The 23,647-nt window shown below is 55.7% G+C and overlaps 1 protein-coding gene across 5 annotated transcripts; it reads right to left on the reverse strand.

Annotated features, from left to right (window-relative positions):
- Positions 1-310: 310 nt before the first annotated feature.
- Positions 311-22,526, reverse strand: STAT5A (signal transducer and activator of transcription 5A). 5 transcript variants are annotated; one of them, XM_057317910.1, is made up of 22 exons: positions 22,354-22,526; positions 21,665-21,785; positions 20,741-20,816; positions 20,272-20,370; positions 19,315-19,452; positions 18,826-18,982; positions 17,578-17,667; positions 15,046-15,220; positions 10,295-10,425; positions 9,861-10,012; positions 9,227-9,382; positions 8,652-8,831; positions 7,059-7,146; positions 6,839-6,961; positions 6,380-6,472; positions 5,501-5,707; positions 4,800-4,894; positions 4,566-4,696; positions 3,937-4,092; positions 3,192-3,243; positions 2,777-2,884; positions 311-1,744 (listed from the first exon to the last, which is right to left on the reverse strand). In XM_057317910.1, the coding sequence occupies exons 5-22, from the start codon at positions 19,440-19,442 to the stop codon at positions 1,582-1,584; spliced, it is 2,385 nt and encodes a 794-aa protein (XP_057173893.1). In that variant the 5' UTR covers positions 19,443-19,452; positions 20,272-20,370; positions 20,741-20,816; positions 21,665-21,785; positions 22,354-22,526; the 3' UTR covers positions 311-1,581. The 5 variants fall into 5 exon arrangements, with proteins under 5 accessions (XP_057173893.1, XP_057173894.1, XP_026368593.1 ...); XM_057317911.1 differs by lacking the exon at positions 22,354-22,526 and adding an exon at positions 21,893-22,038; XM_026512808.4 differs by lacking the exons at positions 21,665-21,785; positions 22,354-22,526 and adding an exon at positions 21,168-21,259.
- Between the last annotated feature and the right edge of the window lie 1,121 nt (positions 22,527-23,647).

Genomic DNA, 23,647 nt, shown 5'->3' on the forward strand with positions numbered 1-23,647 from the left:
GATTGCTTATAGCAGCAGCTGATTAGGAGAGGACCGGACCCCCGTTCTTCCCACTGCGGGCCCTCGCCCCGGAATTCCTGCCACCCCCCTTCCCCCAAGGCCTCCAGCCCTAGTCGATTTGTCTTCTGAGCAGCACAGACTGGCATTCCAGGGCTGGTGGGCACCCTTAACACACGGAAGAGGGAGCGCAGTGGTAGCTTGGGAAACATTACAGCATCAGCCACACAGGAGGGAAGTAACAAAACGACCCCAGCGCCAGGGATCCCCATTAGCCAGGGCTGCCCACGGGGGGCGGGGGCATGCTAGCAGATTTATGAAAAAAATACTTTATTTGAAAACACTGTTTACACAAACATGTGGCCTATGTACAAAGTACACAAGGATCCCTCTTCTGGTCCCCACCTTCCTTCCGGGATGTTTGAACCTGGGACTCCCGACCCTCTGCCCCCAGCTGCCCCAGCTGCGCGTCACAGAGCCTCAGAGGGAGGAGCACGTGAGGTTGGGAGCAAGAACTCCTCAGACCTCAGTGCTCTGCAGCTGTGATGAGGCCTGGTCCAGGCCCACCTCCCAACAGAGGAGAACAAGATCGGCTTTCCCCCCTCGCTCCAGATTCCCCGGCCATGCAGCAGTGGCTGCTTTGCAGCGGTCTCCCGCTGCAATTGTTTTCCAGGAGGAGACGGGGACCAGCCCTGCGAGTCCCGGCCCTCTGTTCACCCACCGCATCCCAGACCGGTTCCTGCCCCTCTCCCACCTTTCCTAGGAGCAAGGTAGCAGAGTCTCAGGGAAATAAGCTGGGGCCAGATCGGGGGGAGGGGATGGCACTTGGAGAAAGATAGCCGGTCCGGGCAACAGCACCACAGACATGAAGCCCAGGTCCCCTGGCTGGAGGCCAGGAGGCCAGGAGGCCAAGCGACTACGTACTCAGAGCAGCTCTGACAGACCTGATTCCGATGACCCGTTTCTGCTGCATTAGGGCCACAGTCTAGATAAGCTCTCAGGTCACAAACAGTCTCGAGTCCATAGTCATTAGATAAAGTATAAAATACTACTCACAACTGAACCCCAGCCCCCCTCCCGAGGGAAAGAATCGATAGACCCACACACATGCGTGACGAGAGATGCACGAACATGATGCACACGCGCACATTTGGGAACCAAAGCTGCTAACTCAGGACTACGATTTAAGCTCAGAGACGTTACCGTCCCCGAGCCCCTTCTTGAATGCTTTCATTCAAACGCTGCGAGGCAGGCAAGGCCTTGGCGGGAACAGGCTGGCCCGCACTGAGTGCCTGCGACAGCAGCAGCAGCGGGGCCCCTTCCGCCACAGACACGGGCCCGGCGGGCTCTCGGGTGCCTTGATCTGAAGAGCAAGCTGGTGGCTGCTGCTGCCGCCGCGCACCCAGCAGGGCGAAGGCGAGGCAGGCACACCTCGTGTGTGTGCGTGTGCACACACACACGTGCACGTGTGTACGCGTGCTGCCAGCAGAGGCATCAGTATGCACAGCAACACTAAAATCAGCATTAACATGACCCCTTCAACACTGAGTGTGGTCTCCAAAGAGAAGCGTGGGATTCGAACATTCATGAGAGCGAGCCTCGGGCGGCAGTGAAAAGACCAGCGGGTGGGGAGAGACGGGGGTCCAGACTGTCCATCGGGCGGCGTAAGAGTTCCTCCACGTGCCGGGCTACATCCATGGTCTCATCCAGGTCAAATTCTCCATCCTGGTCGAGGACGGGGTCAGGGCTGGGAGAGAGGGCGAGAGGGAGGTCAGAGGGAGCTGGCATGCCTCTGGTCCCCTCCCCGCTCAGACCGCAGTCTCAGGGGAACACGGCTGGCTCCGGCTGGACGCCCCCCTAACCCCAAAATGAAAACGTCAGTCATTGGCTCATTACTCAAGTTCTAGTCTCAACTCTCATTGACTCATTGAGTGGGCGCAGAGTTCCTCTCCCCTGTCCCTGTCCTCCTCTGCTGAATGAGGCGGTTGGGTCAGTGAGTTCTGCCCACTGCGACGCTACTCCACTCCATCATGGACTCCATTTGCTGAGCACCTACAACGGGCTGGGCTTTTTCATTTTTACCCACGTTACTCCAATCCTGAGCTGCCTGTGAGGTAGGTATTTGCTCCACTTCACAGAGGGGGAAATTGAGGCTCAACCGTGTTCGCAAACTTGCTCAGGGCCACCTGGCTGGCAAATGGGTTCAGGACTGGAATTCCAGTCTTTGCGACGCTCAAGCCTATGGTCATCCCAGTGCAGCTTGTGCCTCCCAGGCACCCAGACATCCAGCTGGGGCCACCCACAGCTCAGGAGAGGATGAATTCTCTGCTCTGGGAACTCCAGAGAGGAGCACGTAATACCCCGTTTCCATCCAACTCCTAAGAACCACCCCCCATCTGTAGCTATGCTTACAACAGCCCCACCTGAGCTAAATGCTTTCTTTACCTGTACTCCCTCGGTCCTGCCCCAATCCCATGTGGTAGGTATTCTTGCCTCCACTTTACAGAGGCGGAAACCAAGCACCTGGAGACTCAGTCATTTTCCCAAGGTCACACAGCTGGTCAGCACCCGAGCAAGGACCCTGCCGTCTGTAGCTTATGCTCTATGCTTTTTACTGCCTGATCTCCCTCCCTGCACCGCGGTACAGGCTAGAGCCTGGCCTGGGTGGTCTCAGACCTCCAGGGGCTCTGGGTGCCTTTGCCCACCAGCCCTCCGGGGGCCCAGCCTGAGGCCAGGTGCCCACTTCCTCCCCGCAGAGCCCCATGAGAACACCACCTACTTCTGGGGGTACATGTTATAATGAGCCTGGGGGCACACGGCCGGGGAGGGGGCCTGGTCCATGTAGGTGGCGCTGGCCCCGGCAGAGTCCGCAGACGCACTCACAAACCTGCAGGAGACACAGAGCCTCAGTGGCCTCAGGGCAGCAGCTCACTGAGCATTTTTACACCTTTTTGGGGGCGTGGAAGGACAAAGTGCCCACTGGGCCTGGGACTCCAGCTGCAGGAGTGGGGCCCTGGGTCCCGATCCCACTGGGACTAAGCCCAGTTTCCTCTCCTGAGCCAGGTTTCAGGGGGGACGGAAGGGCTGGGCCACGCAGGGCCTGTGAGTGGGAGGAGGAGCGGTGAGGGGTGAGGGGGGCCCGGGGGAGGAGAAAGGAGGCAGCAGGAGACCAGAGCTGCACCCTGGGTACTCACTCAGGGACCACTTGCTTGATCTGTGGCTTCACGTATCCGTCCACCGCTTTAGCTGCCGAGAGGGGAGCGTGATGAGAACCAGCGTCTGGGAGCTCCCAGGCAGTGGAAGCGGATGGCATTGCCTCCTACCCACATCACCGTGGGGCCTCAGCGGGGATGAGACTTCCCACAGATTCCTATAAACACCTGCCGATGGGCCCCGCCCGAGGGCCCCCCAGACCCCTCAATCCCACCTCATCCTTTCTCCTGCTTCCTTTCCTGGCCCTTTGCTTTCTCTCTCCTCACCCCACCCCTGCCAAGGAAGCAGAATCAACACCAAGCAGCAAACCCCACAATGGACCGGGGACAAGTTGAAGAGGAAGAACCTGTCCATTTTGCTTCCCACGTTCAACTTGGGGGCAGGTTTGAGGGTGGGAGCCATGAGAGCGGCTGATTAAGATGGGAGGAGTGCATTATCTGTGGGTCGGATTATCCTGGCCAGCCCTGCCTCCTCTTCCTCCAAGAGCGCCGAAGTGAGAATCCACCCAGCTTTTTGCTTTGCAGAGAAGAAAGCTGGGTCAGAGGGTTTGTTTTCCCTCTCAGTTGAGCGCCCTGAAATCCCCTCCACGTGCTCCCCACCAAGCCACCGACTACATCCACGGGGGAGATGGCCCTTGGGCTCTTCCTGGGATGTCCCCGCTGCCTCGTCCCAAGAGCTTTGTCCACAGGCTGCGGAAAGGCCCAGGAGTATCAGGGCGGGACGCACCAAGCACAGGGGTGTAGTACTTGGAGAAGACCTCATCCTTGGGCCGGTCGGGAAACACGTAGATGAGATAGCTCAGGTCCCCCAGCCGGTCAGCCAGCGACCGAATGGAGAAGTCCCGTGTGGTGAACGGCTTCAGGTTCCACAGGTTGCGGTCAGCTGTGAAAAGGACACGCTCATTCCCACCCCCACGACCTCACGAGGAGGGTCAGGGTCATGGGGTTTGAGACTGGGCTTGTAGAGACATCTGGGTTTTTACTAGCCCGCTCTGCAACTCTCCGCCTTGGCTTGCACTCCTTGGCACAGGGCGAGCAAGTGACCATGGGAACATTCTACCCAGTGAACCAAGCAAGTAGATGCCAGCAAGGGCAGAGAAGGGAGAACTCAGAACCGCTGAAGAACTCCCCCAGCGGCTCTGGAGGCTATGGGGTCAGTGATCTTCAGTTCTCCACGATGGAAAATGGTAGAAAGGGAATATATTTCTGAGCAACACTCTTCCCCTACTTTGAGTTCAGTTCCAATCTTTCCCCTGGGGAAATCTTCTAAGAATGCAGACCTCATGAGGAATGGGGAGCAAGGAAATGGGAGCCGGGGCTCCTGGGGCCGGAGCGCGGGCAACATGGGGCACTCACGAGAGTCAAACTTCCAGGCAATGGTGATGCCCCCGATTTCGGAGTCGCTAAAGCGCAATAAAAAGGTCCCATCGGGCTTGTTGATGAGCAGGTCGTGGGCCTGTTGCTTATTCACAAAACCTAGGATGGCCCTGGGTACGTGGAACATACAGTGTCACTACCGGGCCAGCATCTCCTGTCCCCAGAGCCCATGGCCTCCCAAGCCCCGGGCCCCCCCATTCCCCGATTCCTCACCCGTCATTCCAATGGGGCTTGTGATGCTTCTTCAGCACCTCCATGACCCCATCGAACCACTGCCAGAAGGTGTAGTTCCAGCCCGGCAAGTTCTCCTGAGAGCCCCCAGGAAACCCCAAGTCAGGGTTTGCGGCCCCGTCATCACAGGCGGCCCAGGAAACAGTCCATGCCCTCTTGTCCTCACGTCCACCCTCTCCCAATTCCTCGCCCTACTCGTTTCGCACTCCAGCAGTCCCTAAACGGACACAGCCCCCAACCCGTAGCCTAGGGAGGAGAGACCAAACCCGCCTCTTGCCTCTCAGACACAGGGGCGGGTGTAGGAGGCGCCCGGAATTGTCTGAGCTGGACGAGACCCCCAAAGTCGTTTCTGCCCCAATGGACAGATGGGGAAATTGAGGCACAGAGACAGGAAGGGCCTGGCCACTTAGTTAACAGATCTAGGACAGGGACTCAAGGATCCTGACTCCCAGCCCTGGGTTCCTTCCACTGTTCTGCTTTGGCTCTCAGCGCTAAGTGCAGTTTCCTGCTGCCCCTGCCTCCATTCCCTGGGGTATTAGCCCCCGTCTCTCCTGGTTGCAGGAGAGGGCAGTTCGGGGTGGAGGGTGGGGTGCTGAGCGAGGCCAATAACCTGTCTGTGAGGTGGGGAAAGACTGGCAGGGCACAGGTGGTCCCAGGCAGGCAGTTGGCGGCGGGTCCCTCACCCTGTTGAACTGGGACCAGGACACGGACATGCCATTATAGTCTTCGAGGTGGCTGGTGCTGCTGTTGAACAGTTTCTGGGCCAGGAACACGAGGTTCTCCTTGGTCAGGCCCCGGTTGCTCTGCACTTCGGCCTTGAATTTCATGTTGAGCGCCTCACACAGCTGTGGCCACAGCACTTTGTCGGGCACGGCGAATGGCACCCTGCCCTGAGACGGAGAGAAGAGAAAGCAGACTGAGGGAGTAGGAAGTATTTGCACACACACACAGAAAGATCCAGAAAAGGAGACACAGACACAAGAGAAAAAAAGGCAGGATGGGAGGTGCCCGGGTGGCTCAGTCGGTTGAGCATCTGCCTTCGGCTCAGGTCATGATCTCAGGGTCCTGGGATCGAGCCTCAGGTCGGGCTCCCCTGCTCGGTGGGGGGCCTGCTTCTCCTGCTTATCCCCTACTCTGCTTGTGCTTTCTCTCGCACGGGCACATGCTCTCTCAAATAAATAAACAAAATCTTAAAAGAAAGAAAGAAAAGCAGGGCAGCAGGGGCAGAGGGGTGGGCATACGACAATAGAGACCCAGACCAGGAGTCTGGGATAGAGATCAGGGACCCAAACCATAAGTGGAAGGAAGATCAGAGACCAGAGCTGAACGGCTAAGCTCACAGACCTAGGAAAGTCCTTGTCCCGAGACCCGGAACCCAGATGGAGCCTGAGGACATGCCACGGGCAGCAAGCTCACACGAGCGCCCCTTACCCCCCCCCCCAGCTCTGGTGTGGCCCTGGGGTTGGCAGGGGACCACCCAGCAGGGGCCCAGGCGCTTGAGGCCGACCCAGGGAGACTCCCGGGGCATGGGGGGTGGAGTTGGGGGTCCCACAAGGACTCACCGGCTCGGCAAAGGCGTTGTCCCACAGCACGGTGGCGGTCGCGTTGTGGTCCTGGCTGCCGTGAACGATGACAACCACGGGAAGGGACAGAGTCTACGGGAGTCAGAGGAATGAGTGTAGAAGGCACGTGACCGCCAACTTGCCCTCACGTAGCCCTCATTCCTCATCCACGATCCCACCCACAAAACCTCCCAATCAAACCGATGCAAGATTAAACAAAAAACCCCACAACCTAGTTCTTCTTGGCCTGTCACCTAAGTTCTGCGGCTGGTGCCCGACTGTAACCTAGCAAGCGGGCACCAGCAGCCGAAGCAGGGTTTCCGACAGCCTCCTGGGCTAAATGGGCCATGACCGCGTGAGGATGCAGAGCTCTCTGGCTTTCCCAAACGCGTCAGGTGGCCTCGGCGAGGTCGTCCCCTTCCTGGGGGACCTGTGGGGGATGGGAGAGCGAGGCCTCACCTTCACCTGGAACACCAGCTCATTGCTGCCAACACTGAACTGAGACTCAAACAGGACCGTGAACTTCTCTTCCGTCACGGACTCCGCGCCCCTGCGGTCAGCACGCTTAATCCTCTTCAGGGACTGAAGGGTGGGAGGTTGGGGGACGAGGAGAAGCCGCTGGTTACGAGGACTCAGCCCTGGGCGGACGCTCCCTCCGGGGGTCAGGCCCTGGACTCACCATGTTCCGGAAGTGCGCGCTGAGGGTGCCGGTGGCCTGGTGGTACTCCATCACACAGCAGTTGTTCAAGATCTCGCCGCTGCACTCGCTGTGAAGGAGAGGGGAGCCCCCTCGCCACGTGGGCCGCAGGCCAGGGGCATGGCGCTGTGCGTGCTCACGCCGGAAAGCCCAGCCAGCAGCCCCTGCCCTTCCCCTAAGAGCATTCCCCTCTGGGCGCCTGGGTGGCTCAGTAGTTAAGTGGCCAACTCTTGATTTTGGCTCAGGTCACGATCCCAGGGTGGCAGGATCAAGCCCCGCGTTGGGCTCTGTGCTCAGCGTGGGGTCTGCTTGTCCCACTCCCTCTGCTCCTCCCTCTGCCCCTCTCCCTGCTTGTGCTCTCTCTCTCTCTCTCAAAAAAAAAAAAAAAAAAAAAAGCGTTCCTCTCTGTGTCTCAGGCCTGAGGGTAAAACGAAGTGTTCAGCGGTGGGCTCTGGGTCTCTATCATTAGGATAAAAATTCTTCAGCACTGAGATGGATGTGGGGGCCTTCAGGGCCCTCTGGCAGCTTCTAGTGCAGTTAGAATAAAAACCATGACCACAGCCCACAAGGACCCCATGGTCAAACCCTGCCTGGCCCCCGTGGGTTCCTCTCCCCTCACGCAGGACAAGTGAGCTATGTTGCCTTGTCTGTTTGCGGAACATACAAAGTTGGTGTGACCTTAGGACTTTGGCACCTGGTCTTCCTGTTGCCCCCAACACTCCTGACCTTCTTGTTTAGGTCTCAACTCAAACATCTCCTCAGAAAGGAGGTAACATGGTGACGTAACATCTATCCAGACGCCATGATCTCACTCTGTTTCCATTTTCTTTCTAGAGTCCATCACTTTTTGACGTGGCTGGATTACTACAAGCGTGTAACTGTCTCCCTCCCCGGCCAAAATGTAAGCTCTAAGAGCACGAGAACCTTTGCCTTCGTTCTCATCCTATCGCCAGATCCCACGGTAGGCTCTCAACACACAAAACCCAGTCTCCCACTTCACTCATTCGCTCCCTCATTCCTTCATTCTCTGCATCCTTTGTGGCTGGCCTCCCTGATCCCTGGCTCCTACCCTGGGTTCTCCAGCCACATACACCTTCTCCACACTCTCCTTTCGGACAAGGCGCCTGTTCTCTCTGTCTGAAGGCCATTCTTCTCCTCTCTCTCCACACGCCCTCACTAGCTATTCCCATTCATCCTGAATCCTGACACTGTCATTCTGCCCTGCCCCCACAGTGCCCTCGGTCTCCCCTGGCCCACACGACAGTTCTCACGACCTCGGCCAGCTCTATGGGCTGGGCGGAGACAGAGCCAAGCACTGCGTGGATTGCAGCTCAGTCGCAGGGATTGCCACAGGCACTTGAACAAGCCAGCGGGGCAATCCAGGCTGACCTACTATGGGTCAAGAGGCACAACGTGTACAGCAGGACAGACAGAATGAACTGGAAAGACACTGGACCACGGCTGCAGTGTGGGAGGCAGAGCTGCCCCCATCACCCAGGACCCTAGTTACAGAATAGACAGGAACTCCCGGTCCAGAATGCAGGGAGGGGACGGCAGGGACAGGGCCGCACGTACTTGCGGGTGTTCTCGTTCTTGAGCAGCGACTTGGCCTGCTGCTCGCTGATGATGGTGGCCTTCACCTGGGGGGGGTTCATGTGCACATTTAGCTTCCCGCCCACCAGCAGGCGCACCGTCGCTGCAAACTTGGTCTGGGTCTTCAGGACCTGAGGGGGCTGCTTCTCAATGATGAATGTGCTGCGGGGACACAAGGGACCAGACCACACATGACGCTGGCTCAGGGGACAGGGCCCGGTCCCCCCACCATGTGGGGAGCACCTTGGGGTCAGCAGGCAAAGGAAGGGCACGCGGAGCAACTCAGAGGAGGTGGTGGGAGGGGAGACAGTGACATGACTTGGCAGCCGGCGCGGGCTGCGGGGGACAAGGGCAGTCCACGCGTCCACAACAGACACTGGGCAAGGGCAACACCAAGTAGCCACTGCAACTGAGGACAGAGGGGAATGGGGGCCCGGGGCAAAAGAGACAAGGATGCCAACGAGAGCCCCCCCAACGCCACCCCAATGGACAAAGCTTCCCTGCCTCCCCCGCGCCAACCCCACGGGGGGCTGGGCGTGGCCAGAGGCAGCTATCACCTGGTCACCAGGGCTGAGATGATGTCTGTGATGGTGGCATTGACCTCAGCCAGCATCTCCTCCACTGGACCGGGGATGGGCAGCTGCTGGCACAGGTGCTCTGCTCTGCGGATCTGCTGCCGGTTCTGCCAGATGATCTCGGCCAACTTCTCACACCTGCACAGGAGCCCAGGCCACCGGGAGGACAACGGCGTCACCCCATCCCCCGGGCTCGAGGCCCAGAGGCTCCAGTCTAGGGAGAACGCCCCAAGACCCAGCTCCACCCTCACCCAGGAAGGCTCTGCACCGAAGCCGCCGCTCCTGACCACGGAGCAGAGCAGAGCAGAGCGCCCCGCCTTTCAGGAACATGGAACTGCGCGGGGGGAGCAACCCTGAACAGGGCCCACTCAGCCTGACGGTCACTCCGCACACCCAGCCCTGCCCCCCTCCCCAGCACAGCCACTCCCTTCCTGGGCAGGTGGCACACGATGGGGGCCCCAAAGTCGGCATCGGGAACCAGAACCCCTAGTGAACGAAGCCTTGCTACGGGACAGAGCGAGCCGGCTGCTCAAGGAAACGCAGGAGGCGGCAGGAGGCGGCACGAGCAGCTGGTGGCAGCACTCCTGCCCCCAGCCACCCCCCCCTACGCCATTACCAGGACTGCAGCACGTCCAGGCTGCCCTCGGGGGGCCCTCCGTTCCCTGCCAGCTGCTGCCGCCGCTTCCACTGGATCAGCTCGTCGTCCAGAATGATGGTCTGCTGCTTCCGCAGCAGCTGCAGGGTCTTCTGGTGCTTCTCGGCCAGCTCCTGAAGGCAGGTGGGGACAGCAGGCCCTTCTGGGCTCCCAGAGAACAGCCTGGCAGGCCTGGCTCGGGAGGCAGGACTGGGGACCAGGCCCCAGCACAGGCAGGCCTTCTCCTCTCCCAGACGTCCCCTGCCTCACGTGCCCCTCCCCCAAGGAAAGAGCGATCCGGCCTCCTGCTCTCCCGGTCCCGCTCTCTTCCTGGCCCTAGCCCTCTCATGGGCTCCCCAGGCAGCTCGGGACATGGACCTCCGAGCCTGGGAGGCGAGGACACAGATCCCACTTACCACACGGTACTGCTGCAGCGTCTGGGCCTCACGCTGCAGCCAGGCCTCCAGGGACACCTGCTTCTGCTGGAGGGCCGTCTCCCGGCTCAGACGCTCCTGAGGATTCAGCTGGGCCAGCCCGGCGAACTGAGCTAGAGCAGGGGACGGGACACCCGTGACCACCATCTCCCAGCTTCCTGCAGGAAGCCCAGTGGAACACACACACCTGTTCTGGAGGCAAGGCCCTCAAGGCCCTGCCCAACATCGGACCAATGGCAACTTGGGGTTCTAGCAGCCAAGCGGGCCAGACGTGAGCGGGCTCTGGGCCCTGGGCTCTCCACTTCATCTCCCCTTTAGGGAGTGTGCAGGTGGAAGCCTGAGGCCACAGCTGACCAGGATCCTGCCCCGAGGCCTCCCCTCCCACCTTAGTCTACACAGCTGCCTGCCCAGACCTCCTCACGCCACACGGGGGTCCAGCGTGGCGCCTCGCTGCCCGGTTCCATGTGTGCCCTCACCCTTTACTACCTGGGGCAATGCGGGCAAAGCATTTCACTCTTCTGGGCCTCAGTTTGCCCATGTGCAGAATGGGAGAATCTCGGCCCTGCCTCAGTAGGTCACTCAGGAGTAAATAAGGGATGACCCACAAAAGGCTCAAGGAAGCTCCTGGCATGAGGGCGCCGGAGGTGAGAGTGAGTCCTTACCGGCTAGTGGCTTCCAGGGCCGGTTTCAAGGGTGACAGAGACCGCCAGCTGCTCAGCCCCACACCACACGCCAGAGCCTCCGCAGGGAAGCCCCGTCCCGCAGGCTCGGGCCCACCCCCGGAGCACAGCACCCTCTCCTACGGAACAAGGCGTATCTCTAGGTGCCCGCAGGGCCCTGACATGTTGGTTTGTCCAGCTTGGGTGACTGTGAGCTCAGCCGACCAACCAGAAGGGGACAGGGAGGCACAGACAGAGACAGAGAAGCCGGGGACGAGGGAGAGAATGGTCAGGGCCCACTGGCAGCACAGAAGCAGCAAGACTGTCTCAGGAGGAGGAGGCAGCTTCTCTCCACACTAGCGCGGGGACTCTCACCCATGGCAGGAACAGGGAGTCGGGGAGGCCTCGTTACCCTTTTACAGAGAATCTATTATGAAATACTTCAGACCCAGGCAAGGTAGAGAGAGTGATGCAAGGAACACCTGTGTATCGATAACCCAGCTTGAGAAACCGCGCTGAAAGCCCCCTGGACATCCTTCCCTGCTTGCAAACCCATCCCTGCCTCCAAAGGTAACACTAGCCTACATGCTCGCATTATTACGGCCTGCCCATCGCCTTGCTGAATATCCCAGTGTCCTCACTTGGGCTGAGACAAGATGTGAGCACCGGCATGTCATGGTCGAGGGCCGTGTCACACTGACCGAAGCCCTGCCTCGTGGACACACAAGCTGGGACAGACTAAAGCAACTCCAGACAGCCAGGGAAAGCGCAGCAAGCCCAGCACTAAAAGAGAACTGGAAATACGGTTCTGATCCCACGACCGGGGACTGAGAGAGAAGACTCCTGTCCAGGCGTGGCACACAGCAGAGGAGTCCTGAAGCCACCTCAGAAATCCTGCCACCCACAGGGGCGTGCCGGTGATCCCCACGCCTGCGCCCAACCTCCCTATGTGAGGGACCCATTTAGGTCTCTCCTGGCACTCTGCAGAAGCTTCTGGGAGGGAGGTCAGGAGATGTGAGGCAATTCTCTGCTCCACTGGAGGGAGCTGAGCCTTCTCTTGCATAAACAGAATAGTCTGTGTTTCTAATGAGTGAGCTTGATAAACGAGACTGAACTGACATTGCATGATGGGTACAGACTTGAAGCAGAATCTAACCCAAACCCAGAAATAGGAAACAGAAAACCCAAGAATTCAGATTGGAAGTACTAACAACCATCAAAGGCTTGGGGTAGAACTGACAGCCTGGGGGAGAGCGTGTGACTTCTGCTCAGGTCATGATCTCAGGGTCCTGGGATCGAGCCTTTGTCCGGCTCTGTGTTCAGTGGGGAGTGTGTTTCTCCCTCTCCCTCTGCTCCTCCCCTCTCTTTTTTCTCTCTCTATCTCAAGTAAGTAAAATCTTTAAAAGAAGGAAAGAAAGAAAGGAAGGAAGGAGGGAAGAAAAGAAGAAAGCACTGACAGCCTGAATTCTCCTATTCCCTAATCTAGGAAGAGGGCCACCCTTTCTCTGGGGTCAGTCTGAGATGGATTCAGAGGAAGACATGCTGGAATCATCCCAGCAACAGGTACTCAACACCTCCTTGATTCGGGCAATGTGTTGAGGAATTCAGAATATGGGAGACACTGACATGGCATGGTAAGGAGAGCTTAAATAGTAAAATTAAAACAGCATAGGGGCACCTGGGTGGTTCAGCCAGTTAAGTACTAGACTCTTGATTTCTGCTCTGGTCATGGTCTCAGGGTCCTGAGATGAAGCCCTGCATGGGGCTCTGCACTCAGCGGGGAGTCTGCTTCTTTCCTCCTTCTCCCCTGCCCCAGCCCCGCATGCTCTCTCTCTCTGTCAAATGAATAATCTTTTTTCTCAATGAATATTCTCTCTCAATTGAATTTGAGAATTCTCTCAATTCTCTCTCAAAAAAATTCTCTCAATTCTCTCTCAAAAAAAGAGAGAGAATTCTCTCTCAAATGAATAAACTAAATAAATCTTAAAAAGAAATAAAACAGTATAACAGCATTCTAAAAAAAAAACTTAAATAGTTTTTAAAAAGGAAGGAACAGAGGAAAATAACTAAAAATTTAGGGAGAAAATAGACAATAAACATTAAAATGTAGATCTCAATGCAACTGTATTCAATAGTATGTTAAATATTAGTGGACTAAACACCTCAATTAAAAGAAGAGATTGTCAGAATACTCATAAAAGCAAGACTCAACGATATGATACCTACATTTTAAATTTTAAGAAACATGTATCAAGATATGCTGTGGCTATATAGAATAAGGAAGCTAGAGTGGACTTCAAGACAAAAAGTATTACCAGAGACCAAGAAGGGCATTTCATAGTTATTAAGGTTATCAATCAGAAGGACATAATAATCATAAACTTATATGCATCTAATAACAAAGCTTCAAAATACACAAAGAAAATATTTACAGAAATAGAGAAGCAGACAATTCCACAATATAATAGGATATTTTGATCCTCCTTTTTCAGCAACTGATAGAACAATTAAGCCAAAAAAAAAAAAAATCAATAAAGACAGAGGTCACAGTGGTTCTCAAAGTGCGGACCAGGGATCCCTAGAGGGTCTCCAAGAACTTTACTGGGAGCCTACAAAGCCTGTTTTCATAAGGTCAGAAGACCTTACTTGCCTTTTTCTCTTTCGATCTCTTATAGGAATACACATCTCTTTTATGTGTAAAAATCTAAAGCAATGCTTCTTGCTAAGTTTTGTTTTGGAAAATACAGATGTTGGTTTTTTGGTTTGGGGGACTTTTTTTGGTAAGTTTCTTATGTTAACATTATGTTATGTTACATATGTTAACATTATTTAACTTAAAATTGCTACTTTTAAATAAAACAACTGTGGGACATACATTCTTTTAAAGTCCACAAGATACATTCACCAAGATAGAGCATACACTGGGCCATAAACCATGTCTCAATAAATTTAAAAGAACCGAGATCATACAAAGCATGTTCTCTGACAACAGTGGAATTCAATAGTAAAATGCAAATGAAATCGATGATATGACTTATGGGGGAAAAAATATTATTTCCAAATATTTGGAAATTAAACAATATACTTCTAAATAATGTGTGGGCAAAATAATTATTCAGAAAAGAAAATATTTCAAACTGAATAATAATGAATATACAGCATAGCTAAAATCATGAAATGCAGCTAGAACATTGCTTGGAGGGAAATTTAAAGCTCTGAATATATGTATCGGAAAAGAAGAAAGGTCTAAAGTCACTGACCTATGGTTTTACCTTAAGAAGCCAGAGAAAGAAGAGTGAAAGAAAAGGCAGCTTGACATTTCCTATTCTCACGAGGAGGGGATGGAACAGCTCTGGGGTCAGTCTGGAGTTGGGGGAAGATGGGCCATGTCTCAAGACTCCTCAAATTGTACTGGGAGTTCATCTGTTCTTAAATTTTCTTGCCCCACACACTTATCATGACAGCCACTGGCAATCTAGAGACCTAGGAGACAGGAGAATTTTCCACTGTCACCTCCTCTTCCCAGTTCCATCTCCTATCAGGGAGGCTCATGAAGGGGCATTTCTGGAGTTCCACCTCTCCCCAGCCTGGCTCAACCAGGAGACTCCCAACCTAAGTCCTCCCTCTGAATGGGGAACACTTTGTCCATATTCATTCATTCATTGAGATACGCACTGAACACCTACAATTAGGGAGAGAATATTGTTTAGTAAAGTACTGGGATTTTACGACCTAGCTCTAGTTGAGATCCGGTTCCGCAACTTATAAGCAATCCAGGCCACATGACTTGCTCTCCTGGAATCTCAGTTTTACTGTCTACAAAATAGGGATAATACAGCTACCTACTTCTTGGGGCTGTTATAACATTTGAATTGAAAAATGCATGCAAAGCGAAAAGCCTGTAAGCCCGGCCCCTAGTAGGGGCTCAATGGCACGGAACCATTACTTCTCCAAAGCTTTGGGTAAGGTTCTGCGGAGACAGACACCAACACAGCCCCAGCCTCGCAGGAGCACACAAAGTGGTCTTCACTCCTGCCCTCATGACACACACTGCCCGGGCCGCGCGGGCCTCACCCTGGACCCTCAGGCTCTCCTGGTACTGGATGATGAAGTACTCCTGAGTCTGCTGCAGCTTCTTCAGTTCATTCTCCGTGTCCTGTGTGACCAGTCGCAGCTCCTCAAACGTCTGGTTGATCTGGAGGTGCTTCTGGGACATGGCGTCAGCAAGACTTCCAACTGGAGAAGTACCCTGGAGACAGATTGGGGAGAGTGCGGGCCACAGTGAGGATGGAAGAAAACCTCAGGCCTGAGGAAGGAAAAGCCAACGCTAGCCCCTAGAACCTGGCTGAAACCCCCGAACCCCAATTTTGAGTCAGAGGAACTGTACACATGAGTGAGAACTGCTGCAGAGGGGGGAGAAAAGGAGGGAAGACAGGTGACCTGACCAACTGTGCCACCTTCCTAAGCCATAGTAGAAATTTCTATCACAGTCTGGCCTCCACCACAGTCGACCAAACAGGATCCACCTAAGCTCTCTTTGGAGACACTAGAACTCCACACATCCAGGAGTTACCTGGGTTTGCCCACTAATGACGATGACCCTTCATTCCACATTCGTTCACCGATCCAACACCATGGACTGTGTGAGGTGCTGGGGACACAGCGGGGAACAAGGCTGTGTGAACACACATCATCCATGTCCTCACTCAAGGCCTTCTCGTAACTGAGGGAAGTTACAGGGGAGGTATCGATAAGGCCACTTAAGTGACCTGCTCTGACCTAGTCCTTCAACATCTGGCTGAGAGGGGGCCAAATCTTCAGGGCCTGACCAGTACACTGTTCTCAGAATAAAATCCAAACTCCTTCCCACAGCCTCCACTGCCCTAGCTGAGAGCTTCTGCCTACCTCCACCTCCCAGTACACTGCTGCCTAAGCACACCAGGTACTTTCTGTTCCTTGAATACACAAACATGTTCCTGCCTCAGGGCCTTTGCACTTGTTGTTCCATCACTCTGGAACATTCTGGCACCAAATCTTCCTAAGGCTGGCATTTCAACTGGCACCTTTTCAGAGGGACTTTCTCTAATAGGCTGATTTCAAAGAGCACCACCCTTATCTGAAAGTGTCTTCTTCTTTTATGTTTTTATTTCTCTCTTGTCTGCTTCCATGCACTAGAATAGAAGCTCCCAAGTGCTAGAACTTTGTCTGTCTTCTATGCCACAAAATCCCCAAGGGGTAGCACATCACAGGTTTTCAAGAACAGCCTGATGGTTGGGAGAAGGAGTGATTTTCCCCCTGACCATGACAACAGCTATGCTGTAGACATGTATTTCTTAACAGGAGCTGAATTCATTCATATGTTTACAGATAATTGTGTGGTGGCAACAAGTCGAGGGATACAACGGTTTTCCCGGAAGACTCTTTGTGACCTGCCTTCTGCCTCCTCTCTAGCTTTACCTATTGGGGTTCCCCAGTTGGTTCCCTTCTCCCCAATACCACCGACTACTTGCAAGTCCTCAAATGTGTTAGGATGGTTCCTGCTTCCTGCGCACACACATATCTTGTTACTTTTGCTCATCTTTCCTCCTTCTTCCCCTTTCCCCCTGTAGTTTAGATATCCCTGTGCTCAGGACACCCCGCTCCCCACCAGGCTGCCCTAGTCTGAGTTGGGTACTTTTTCCACATATGCCCCCTTAGTAGCCAGCTCACCCCTAGAGAATCTCTCGTTGCTTGAATTCCTTTTAGGTGGGGACCGGGCCTTTATCTGTTTCTCCAGTCCTAGCCCAGTGTCAGACACCACAGGACCTCCACCAACGTTTACTGAATGAACCAACTGTAAAATTCCTGAAATCAGCGTCCACAGTAGTCCTTAAATAAGCTCCAGGCGCTATTCTGGGGTCTTTATCTATGTGATGCCACTTTATGAAATTCATCTTGCTTTACTCTAGATAAGATAAGGTCTGTCCCGTTGTTCAAGCAGATGTTCAAAGCCTTCATGATTACAGAGCTCGGGGATGAGTCCCTTTCTGCCTCTCTGAGCTTGCCAGGGTTCTCTTCTGACACGCACCTCAGCTCCACCTCTCTTCACAGACGCCACCAGAGAACATTTCTTATTTCAAGCCTAGCAGCATTTATTAAAGGACAAATCTTTTCCCTGGTGGTTTGTGACGCCATGTCTAACGCAGGCTGAAGTTCCAGGTGTGTGGGTGTGTGTGTGGGTGTGTGTGTGTGTGTTTGTGTGTGTGTGTGTTTAGAGCTTCCTCTTCTGTTTCCTTGGTCTGTTTGTCTGTCCCTGGCCCACACAGTATCTCTTTTAACTCTGACACTAACTCTATAAGGTAGATACTGTTATGAGCCCCATTAGCAATTGAAACAGCAGAGGCTCAGCAAGGTTAAGTAACTTGCCCGAGTCACACAGCTAGTAAGTGGTTGAGCCGGGGCCTGAAGAGAAGGTACAGGGACTGCACCTGCCACGTACTGTTGTTTCTCACACTTGCCCGTGTCCCTTATCTCCCTGGTGCTCTCTTGCAGGCATTTATAAAACACAGTTGTGTCTGAAGAAAAAGGACTTCCCAGCTCCTCTCCCCACACCCATGGGGCACTCACGTTGTTGGCTTCTCGCACCAGCCTCTGTTCATTGTACAGAATGTGTCGGATGCAGCGGACCAGCTCCATGGGGCAGCGGTCGTACGTGTTCTGAAAGAATCCAACAGCCGTTACGACTGGCCACCCACCACTCCCATCACGCCCGCCACGTTGCCATGCTCCCCACCCCCCAAACTTCATCTCCTCCAGCCTCTGCCTCGGCTTTCCTCAAGAAACCTCAGGAACTGTCACCAGACACCTCGATTTCCCCTCCCAGATCTTCATATTTGGTCTGCAGTGCATTAGAAACCCAGTTTACAAAGTCTCCAAGGCACTTCCAATCTGCCATCTCCTTTGACTTTCAGAGCATTGATACCCTGACGGCTACGGCAACTATCATCCCCATTTCGCAGACGAGAAAACTGATGCTCAGAAAGGTTAAGTACTTGTCCAGAGGCAAACAAGTGAGCAGATGACTCAAGACTTGGGGCATCCAATGCCAAGGGCAAGGTACTTTCTACCATTGCCCTGGCCCTGGGTTCCTATTTTGCCTTCCTCTTCCTCGGAGCTCCCTCCTGTTTCCTCCCTCTTCTGGGATGGACTTTTTATTTCCCTGGCACCCTGCTGCTTGTATTTAAGTAAGATTCTCTGAGAAATTCAAGTAAGTTCCAATAAATGCCTGACTGTGATTACCACCCACACCCCTTTCCTGCTTCCATAAAAACTTCCTCTCCCCCCATACTCTTCCTGCTACCTCCCCCACCCCCTACCGTGAAAGACAGGCACATCTTACAACTACATCCTTCATCCAAGTTTCCTTTATCCAGCTCTTGCCTCCAGGGCAATTCTGCTCCTCCCCCACCTGACTTCAGCAGTTCTCCCACCTTTAAAAGAGTCCTAGGAGGGATGTCTGATTGCCCCGTTCCCTCATTTTTAAGGAGCCTTCCATCTTGCTTTCTCAAGCAAAGGACTCTTGACTCAGTCTACCTCCATCCCTTTAGCTTGATCTGTTTAGAATGCCACTTCACCCATCTCCCTTCTGCTGGGGACAAACACATCCCACCCCTTGCTCTGCAGCATGCTAAAGGCATCTGACAGGTCTGATTTAGAAAGAGGAGGTGGGGGAAATTGAAGAGCAGAAAAGTTACCGATTAGCTCAGGGTCACACGGTGAGTCAGTGACCAGGCCAGGAAAAAACCCAGGGGTTCTGATGCTGGAAAGAGAAGGCAGACAGTGCTTTCCTGTGGATGAGCCCGCGTCCACACCCACCTGGAGCTGCGTGGCATAGTGCCCCAGCTTGATCTTCAGCAAGAACCCATCTTCCCCGACTTGGTGCTCTGCCTTCTTCTGCAGCTCCTGCACCAGGCCCTCCAGGAGCTGGGTGGCCTGGGCTCGGTCCTGGGGATTGTCCAGGTCAATGGCATCCCTTGGGGCAGGGGAGAGAAGACTACTGTGGCTTCTCCTCGGGCAAGGACGTCAGGCACCGACAGGGAGTCGGAAATCCCAGGCTCCAGACTAAGGGCACTCCAGAGCCCACAAGGCTTGTTCTGGGCAACTCCACAGGCATCAGAGTCTAGAAACATCCCCCTCCCCTCCCAAGGTCCCATTTCCCTGTTCCCCTTTCCCAGGGACACCACCCCTTCTGCACAGAGGGACAGGGAGGACCAGAGTCACACCAAAACACAAAGAGAAGAGCTAAAGGTCGAAGGGCCTGTGTGGTAGGCCCCGCAGAGGGCGGCTCAGGGCAGGGGGACTTACCACGGCTGGCTCTCGATCCACTGCGCCAAGTAGTGCCGAACCTCGATGGGGAAGTGCTGCCCATACAGCACCTGCATCTGGCGCAGCGCATCTCCCTGCAGCTGCTGGGCTTGGATCCAGCCCGCCATGTCCGTTCACCTAGGGCGAGCGGAGGGCTGCAGAGGCGTCTCCTCGACAGGAGCGAGGGCTGGGCCTGCCTCTGGCCCTGCCATGCCCACCCATCCCTGGACCGCGGTCAGGCCAGGCCCCTCCCCTCCCACAGACACGCTTTCCTGTGCGGGAAGAAAGATGGTGAGGAGGGGAAGGCCGCCCTGCCCTCCAACAAGGAACCCGCTGACGCTTGGGGAGGGGCTCTCGAAAGTCAGGTGCCCTCCCCCTCTTCCTCTCCCCTCGCCCCACCGGGGCTTCCCCAGAGGGGGGACAGCTAGAAAACTGAAAGAGAAACTTGACGCCGAGGCCCACGGGCCCTCTGGGGAGGGCTGCAAGAACCCCCACCCCCCACCCCGCCTCGAGCCCCGAGTCCCAATTTCTGGGAGGGGGATGGGGTGTTATTCCAGCCCCAATTTAGGGCACCGACGGCTCCCACCCAACGGCGCGGTCCCCGCCGGCACGTGGCTGGGACGGTTGAGGAGGGAGGGCTAGGGAGACAGACGCAGCCTCTTCGGCGGCGCCCCCCAGCCGTGCCCCCACGGTCTCCCACCGTCCGGCCCGACAGCGCCCCCTGCTCCCCGCAGGCGGGGACGGCGCCCACCCTCCGCCCCCTCCCTCCCTCTGTCCGTCCGCTTCCAGCGTCCCGCGCCCCGCGTCCCCGCCGAAGCTCCCTCTCCGTCCCGGACACCCGTCCCCGCGCCCCGGCCGACCGTCGGGCTCCGGGTCCCGGGGCGCGGGGACCCGGGGTGGGAGTCGAGTGCCCCATCTCCGCGCGCGCCGCTGGGGACGCGCTGCCGGGCCACCCACCTGGTGGCGCCGAGCGGTCCGGCGGCGGGGCCGGCTGTCCGCCCCGCGGCTCTCGCTCCCGGCCCGGGCTCCCTGCGGCGGCGGCGGCGGCGGCTGTTACTACAGGAAGGAGCAGAGAGCAGCGATTTCCTCCTCGAAGGTCAGCTGCCTCCGATAGACCATACACAGCGCGCGAGCTCTCGCCAACACCCCTCCCAGCCTCTGTCGCTCCCTCCCTGCCTCCGCCCTCGGTCGCTGGCTCCCCCGCGAGTGCGCAGCGGCGGCCACGGCCGGGCCCCTGGCGGCGAGGCTGGGCGGCGCCGCGCCTGGGGGCTGCCCCGACGGCGGGGTCCCCCGGGAGTCCCAGGCAGCCCTCGCCCGCGGGGCCCCAACTGGCGGGCAGCAGGCGTGGAGTGGCCGGGGATGGGGGTGGGAGAGCGGGGAAACCCCAGGCTCTGGAAATCCCAAACCAGGGCCTCAGTTTTCTCACCTGTAAAAAGGGAGGAGTGAAGGGTTGGACTAGCTGGAGATGCCTTCCAGCTCTGCACTTGTCATCTTTTGAGTCTCTAGATTTAAAAAGTAAATGTGTGTGTGTGTTTCTGTGGGTTGGGGACACAGCTTTTGTGACCTCAGAGGCAAAGCCCTAGGGAGGGGAAAGACTGGGGATTCCAGAGAAGGCATCTCGCAACCAGGGCTCCACCTCCCCCTCCTCCGATTACTCCCACCACCCTGCACTCGCCCCTGCAGTGGAAACAGGAAAGAACCTTGGCAGTCTGAAGTTTCAAATCCCTCCCCCAAATTTTGCAGATAAGAAATGGAAGTCCAGAGAGGGGAAGGAGCTTGCCCAGGGTCACACAGCGGGCATATGGCCTGGTCCACAGACTATGATCCATAAATGATCCCGCCCCTCTGCTCACCCAGTCTGGTCACATCTGAGGCTGGTTCTACCTTCAGAAAGGTCCGGGAGGGCTGTCTTGAATCCTCACAAACTCACAATTGCCAGTAGGCCTTGCCAGAGCTGGGCACACCCTCTCTGAGCCTTGCCTGGGTCACAACCCCCTCCCTGAGAGCCCCCTACAGGGCCTGCAGAGTTGGGCAAGGCTGGGCTGGAAGCCTTCCATCCCCTTTGCCCAGCTTCCCCCTCCTCTGGGCCTCCCCTCTGCCTGGCAGCTGGCATTGGCAGCACCAAGCGAGGGCCTCGCTGGGCCAGGACCATGTGTCCTGGAGGGAATCATTCCCCTCTACCTCCCTCCCTCCCTATGCCTTCTTGGATCTGCCCTTTTCTCTCCATTCCCCACCCCTTCACACTACTCCCCCACCTTCTTGCCCCTCAGGACCTCCCCCACTTTCGTTCTTTTTCCTTCAGAGAAAAAGCCAAGTTTCCAATCCAGAAGCTGGGATGGCTGGGTCTCACCCACGGCTGCAGTCTCTTAGTCTCATGGAGGAGGAAGCACGCGGACTCTCCCTCGCTTCTTCCTTCACTCGGGGCAATTCATCTGGCAGAGGAGGGCCAGACACACAGAGCTAGAGGTCACCTGGAATGAGAGTCAAGTGTCAGAGCTAGAAAGACCTGTAAAGACAATTTTACAAATGGGACAACATTGGCTGGAGAGAGGAAGTGACTTGGCCAGGGTCACACAACCTGTCAGGGGCAGAGGCAAACCCATTGCTACACGGAGGGTTTGTGCCCTCCAGCCTCTCAGTTCCAGCAGAGGGGTAAGCCAGTCGTTGGGAGTAGAGTCCTTGGGCTCCAAGTCCTCTGAGCCACATCTGGAAGGCGGAGGACCACCCTTTCCATGTGCCCACTTCTGGGCATCTGGAGAAGGTGATATGGGGATGCCAAGTCCAGAGTGGGAGCCCTGCCTGCCCACTTCCAGGCAGCCGCCTCTCCAGCCTGCTCCCCAGGGCCTGCAGGGGACCGCCGCGCCAGCTGGCAGCTGCACCCACCGAACATCTGGCTAGATTGGGCTGGGCTTGGCTAGAAGGTGGATAGTCCAGGCTCCTAAAAAACTAGGACTAAGGTGCCAGTGAACAAAACTGGAGGGGCTGGCCTACATGGATGTGCCCCCGTAGCTTCAGAAAGCACACATGCTATGCCCCCACCTTGTGTTCAGTGGCTATCGCAGCTCCCCCGGCTAACTCTGGCTCTCTCCCTGTTTGGCCTCTGTCTGTGAGGCCCTGAATCCCAGTGTCTTTCATTGTCTGTTGCCTCCTCTTGCTTTTTGATTTTCCTCCTCCTTTTGATTCTTTCTCTCTAGGTCTCTGGTCTCTGTCTGGTTCTCCGATTCTGTCTGGGTTTCTCTCCGTTTCCTTGTGCCTCTGCCCTCCCTTTGCGATGCAACAGGGAGGAGGAGGAGCTTTGGAGCTTTCCCAGGATGGGCAAAGGCCACCCAAGGGAGTGGAGGAGGGAAGGGTGTCAAAGTTGGGTTGGGGGCAGAGGTGACTGTGGTCGTGGCTCTGGATAACACAACTACCCGGAAATGTCAAATTTGGGGTTTCTTTTTGCTTTCAGTCCCCTGCTTTGGTCTCTGTTATTTCCCACCACAAAGCACCCTGGTGGTTTCAGGGGCCCAGACGATAGAGGAGAAAACTGAGGCCTATGGGATGGGGTTCGGGAAGATCAGAAACTGCCTACGGTCTGGACTGAGCTGGGATCTCAGGCTGGCCTCTGCTAATTGCCCCTCATTCCCAATTCCAAGATACAACATTACATGGGGAGTGAGGAAGGATTATAAAAATCATATGGGAATACATTCCCCCGAAGAAGACTGACCATAAATTATTATTACGAATAGTAATAATCCCTAGCATAGTTTGTAGTTAGCATAGTAAAGACATAGCCTGTACTGAATCATGGCACATTGGTGTACAGACATCATTGTACCCTTCAACTCAGCGGATCTTTGCGACGACCTTGAAGGTAGGCAGAGCCACCTTTTTTTTTTTTTTTAAGATTTTATTTATTTATTCGACAGAGATAGAGACAGCCAGCGAGAGAGGGAACACAAGCAGGGGGAGTGGGAGAGGAAGAAGCAGGCTCATACCGGAGGAGCCTGATGTGGGGCTCGATCCCAGAATGCCAGGATCACACCCTGAGCCGAAGGCAGACGCTTAACGACTGCACCACCCAGGCGCCCCTGAGCCACCTTTGATCAGCCCATAAAGGAGAGCTGTCCACAGTCGTCTGGCCAGTAGGTACACAGCTGGCCCCACGATCCAAGAGGCCCAGCCCCAGGCGCAAGTCTCAGTATATCCTTCCTGACATCCCCCAGCCCCAGCACGCACCCACAGACGGAAGATATCTCCTCTGGCTGGGCTAGCCCATAACGGAGTGAGGCCCTCCATCTCCACACCAGTCTGTGCCCCTGCTCCCTTGACCCGTGCATTTTATGAAGGT

The sequence above is a fragment of the Ursus arctos genome, unplaced genomic scaffold (assembly GCF_023065955.2).
Source record: "Ursus arctos isolate Adak ecotype North America unplaced genomic scaffold, UrsArc2.0 scaffold_24, whole genome shotgun sequence".
NCBI classification, from domain to species: Eukaryota; Metazoa; Chordata; class Mammalia; order Carnivora; family Ursidae; genus Ursus; species Ursus arctos.

Coding starts and splice junctions, on each gene's coding strand:
- STAT5A (XM_057317910.1), bottom strand. CDS start 19,442: ATGGCGGGCTGGATCCAAGCCCAGCAGCTGCAGGGAGATGCGCTGCGC. Junction 10,013..10,294: donor CGCTGCAGCAGTACCGTGTG/GTAAGTGGGATC, acceptor ACCTGCCTTCAG/GAGCTGGCCGAGAAGCACCA. Junction 6,962..7,058: donor GCGCGCACTTCCGGAACATG/GTGAGTCCAGGG, acceptor CCCACCCTTCAG/TCCCTGAAGAGGATTAAGCG.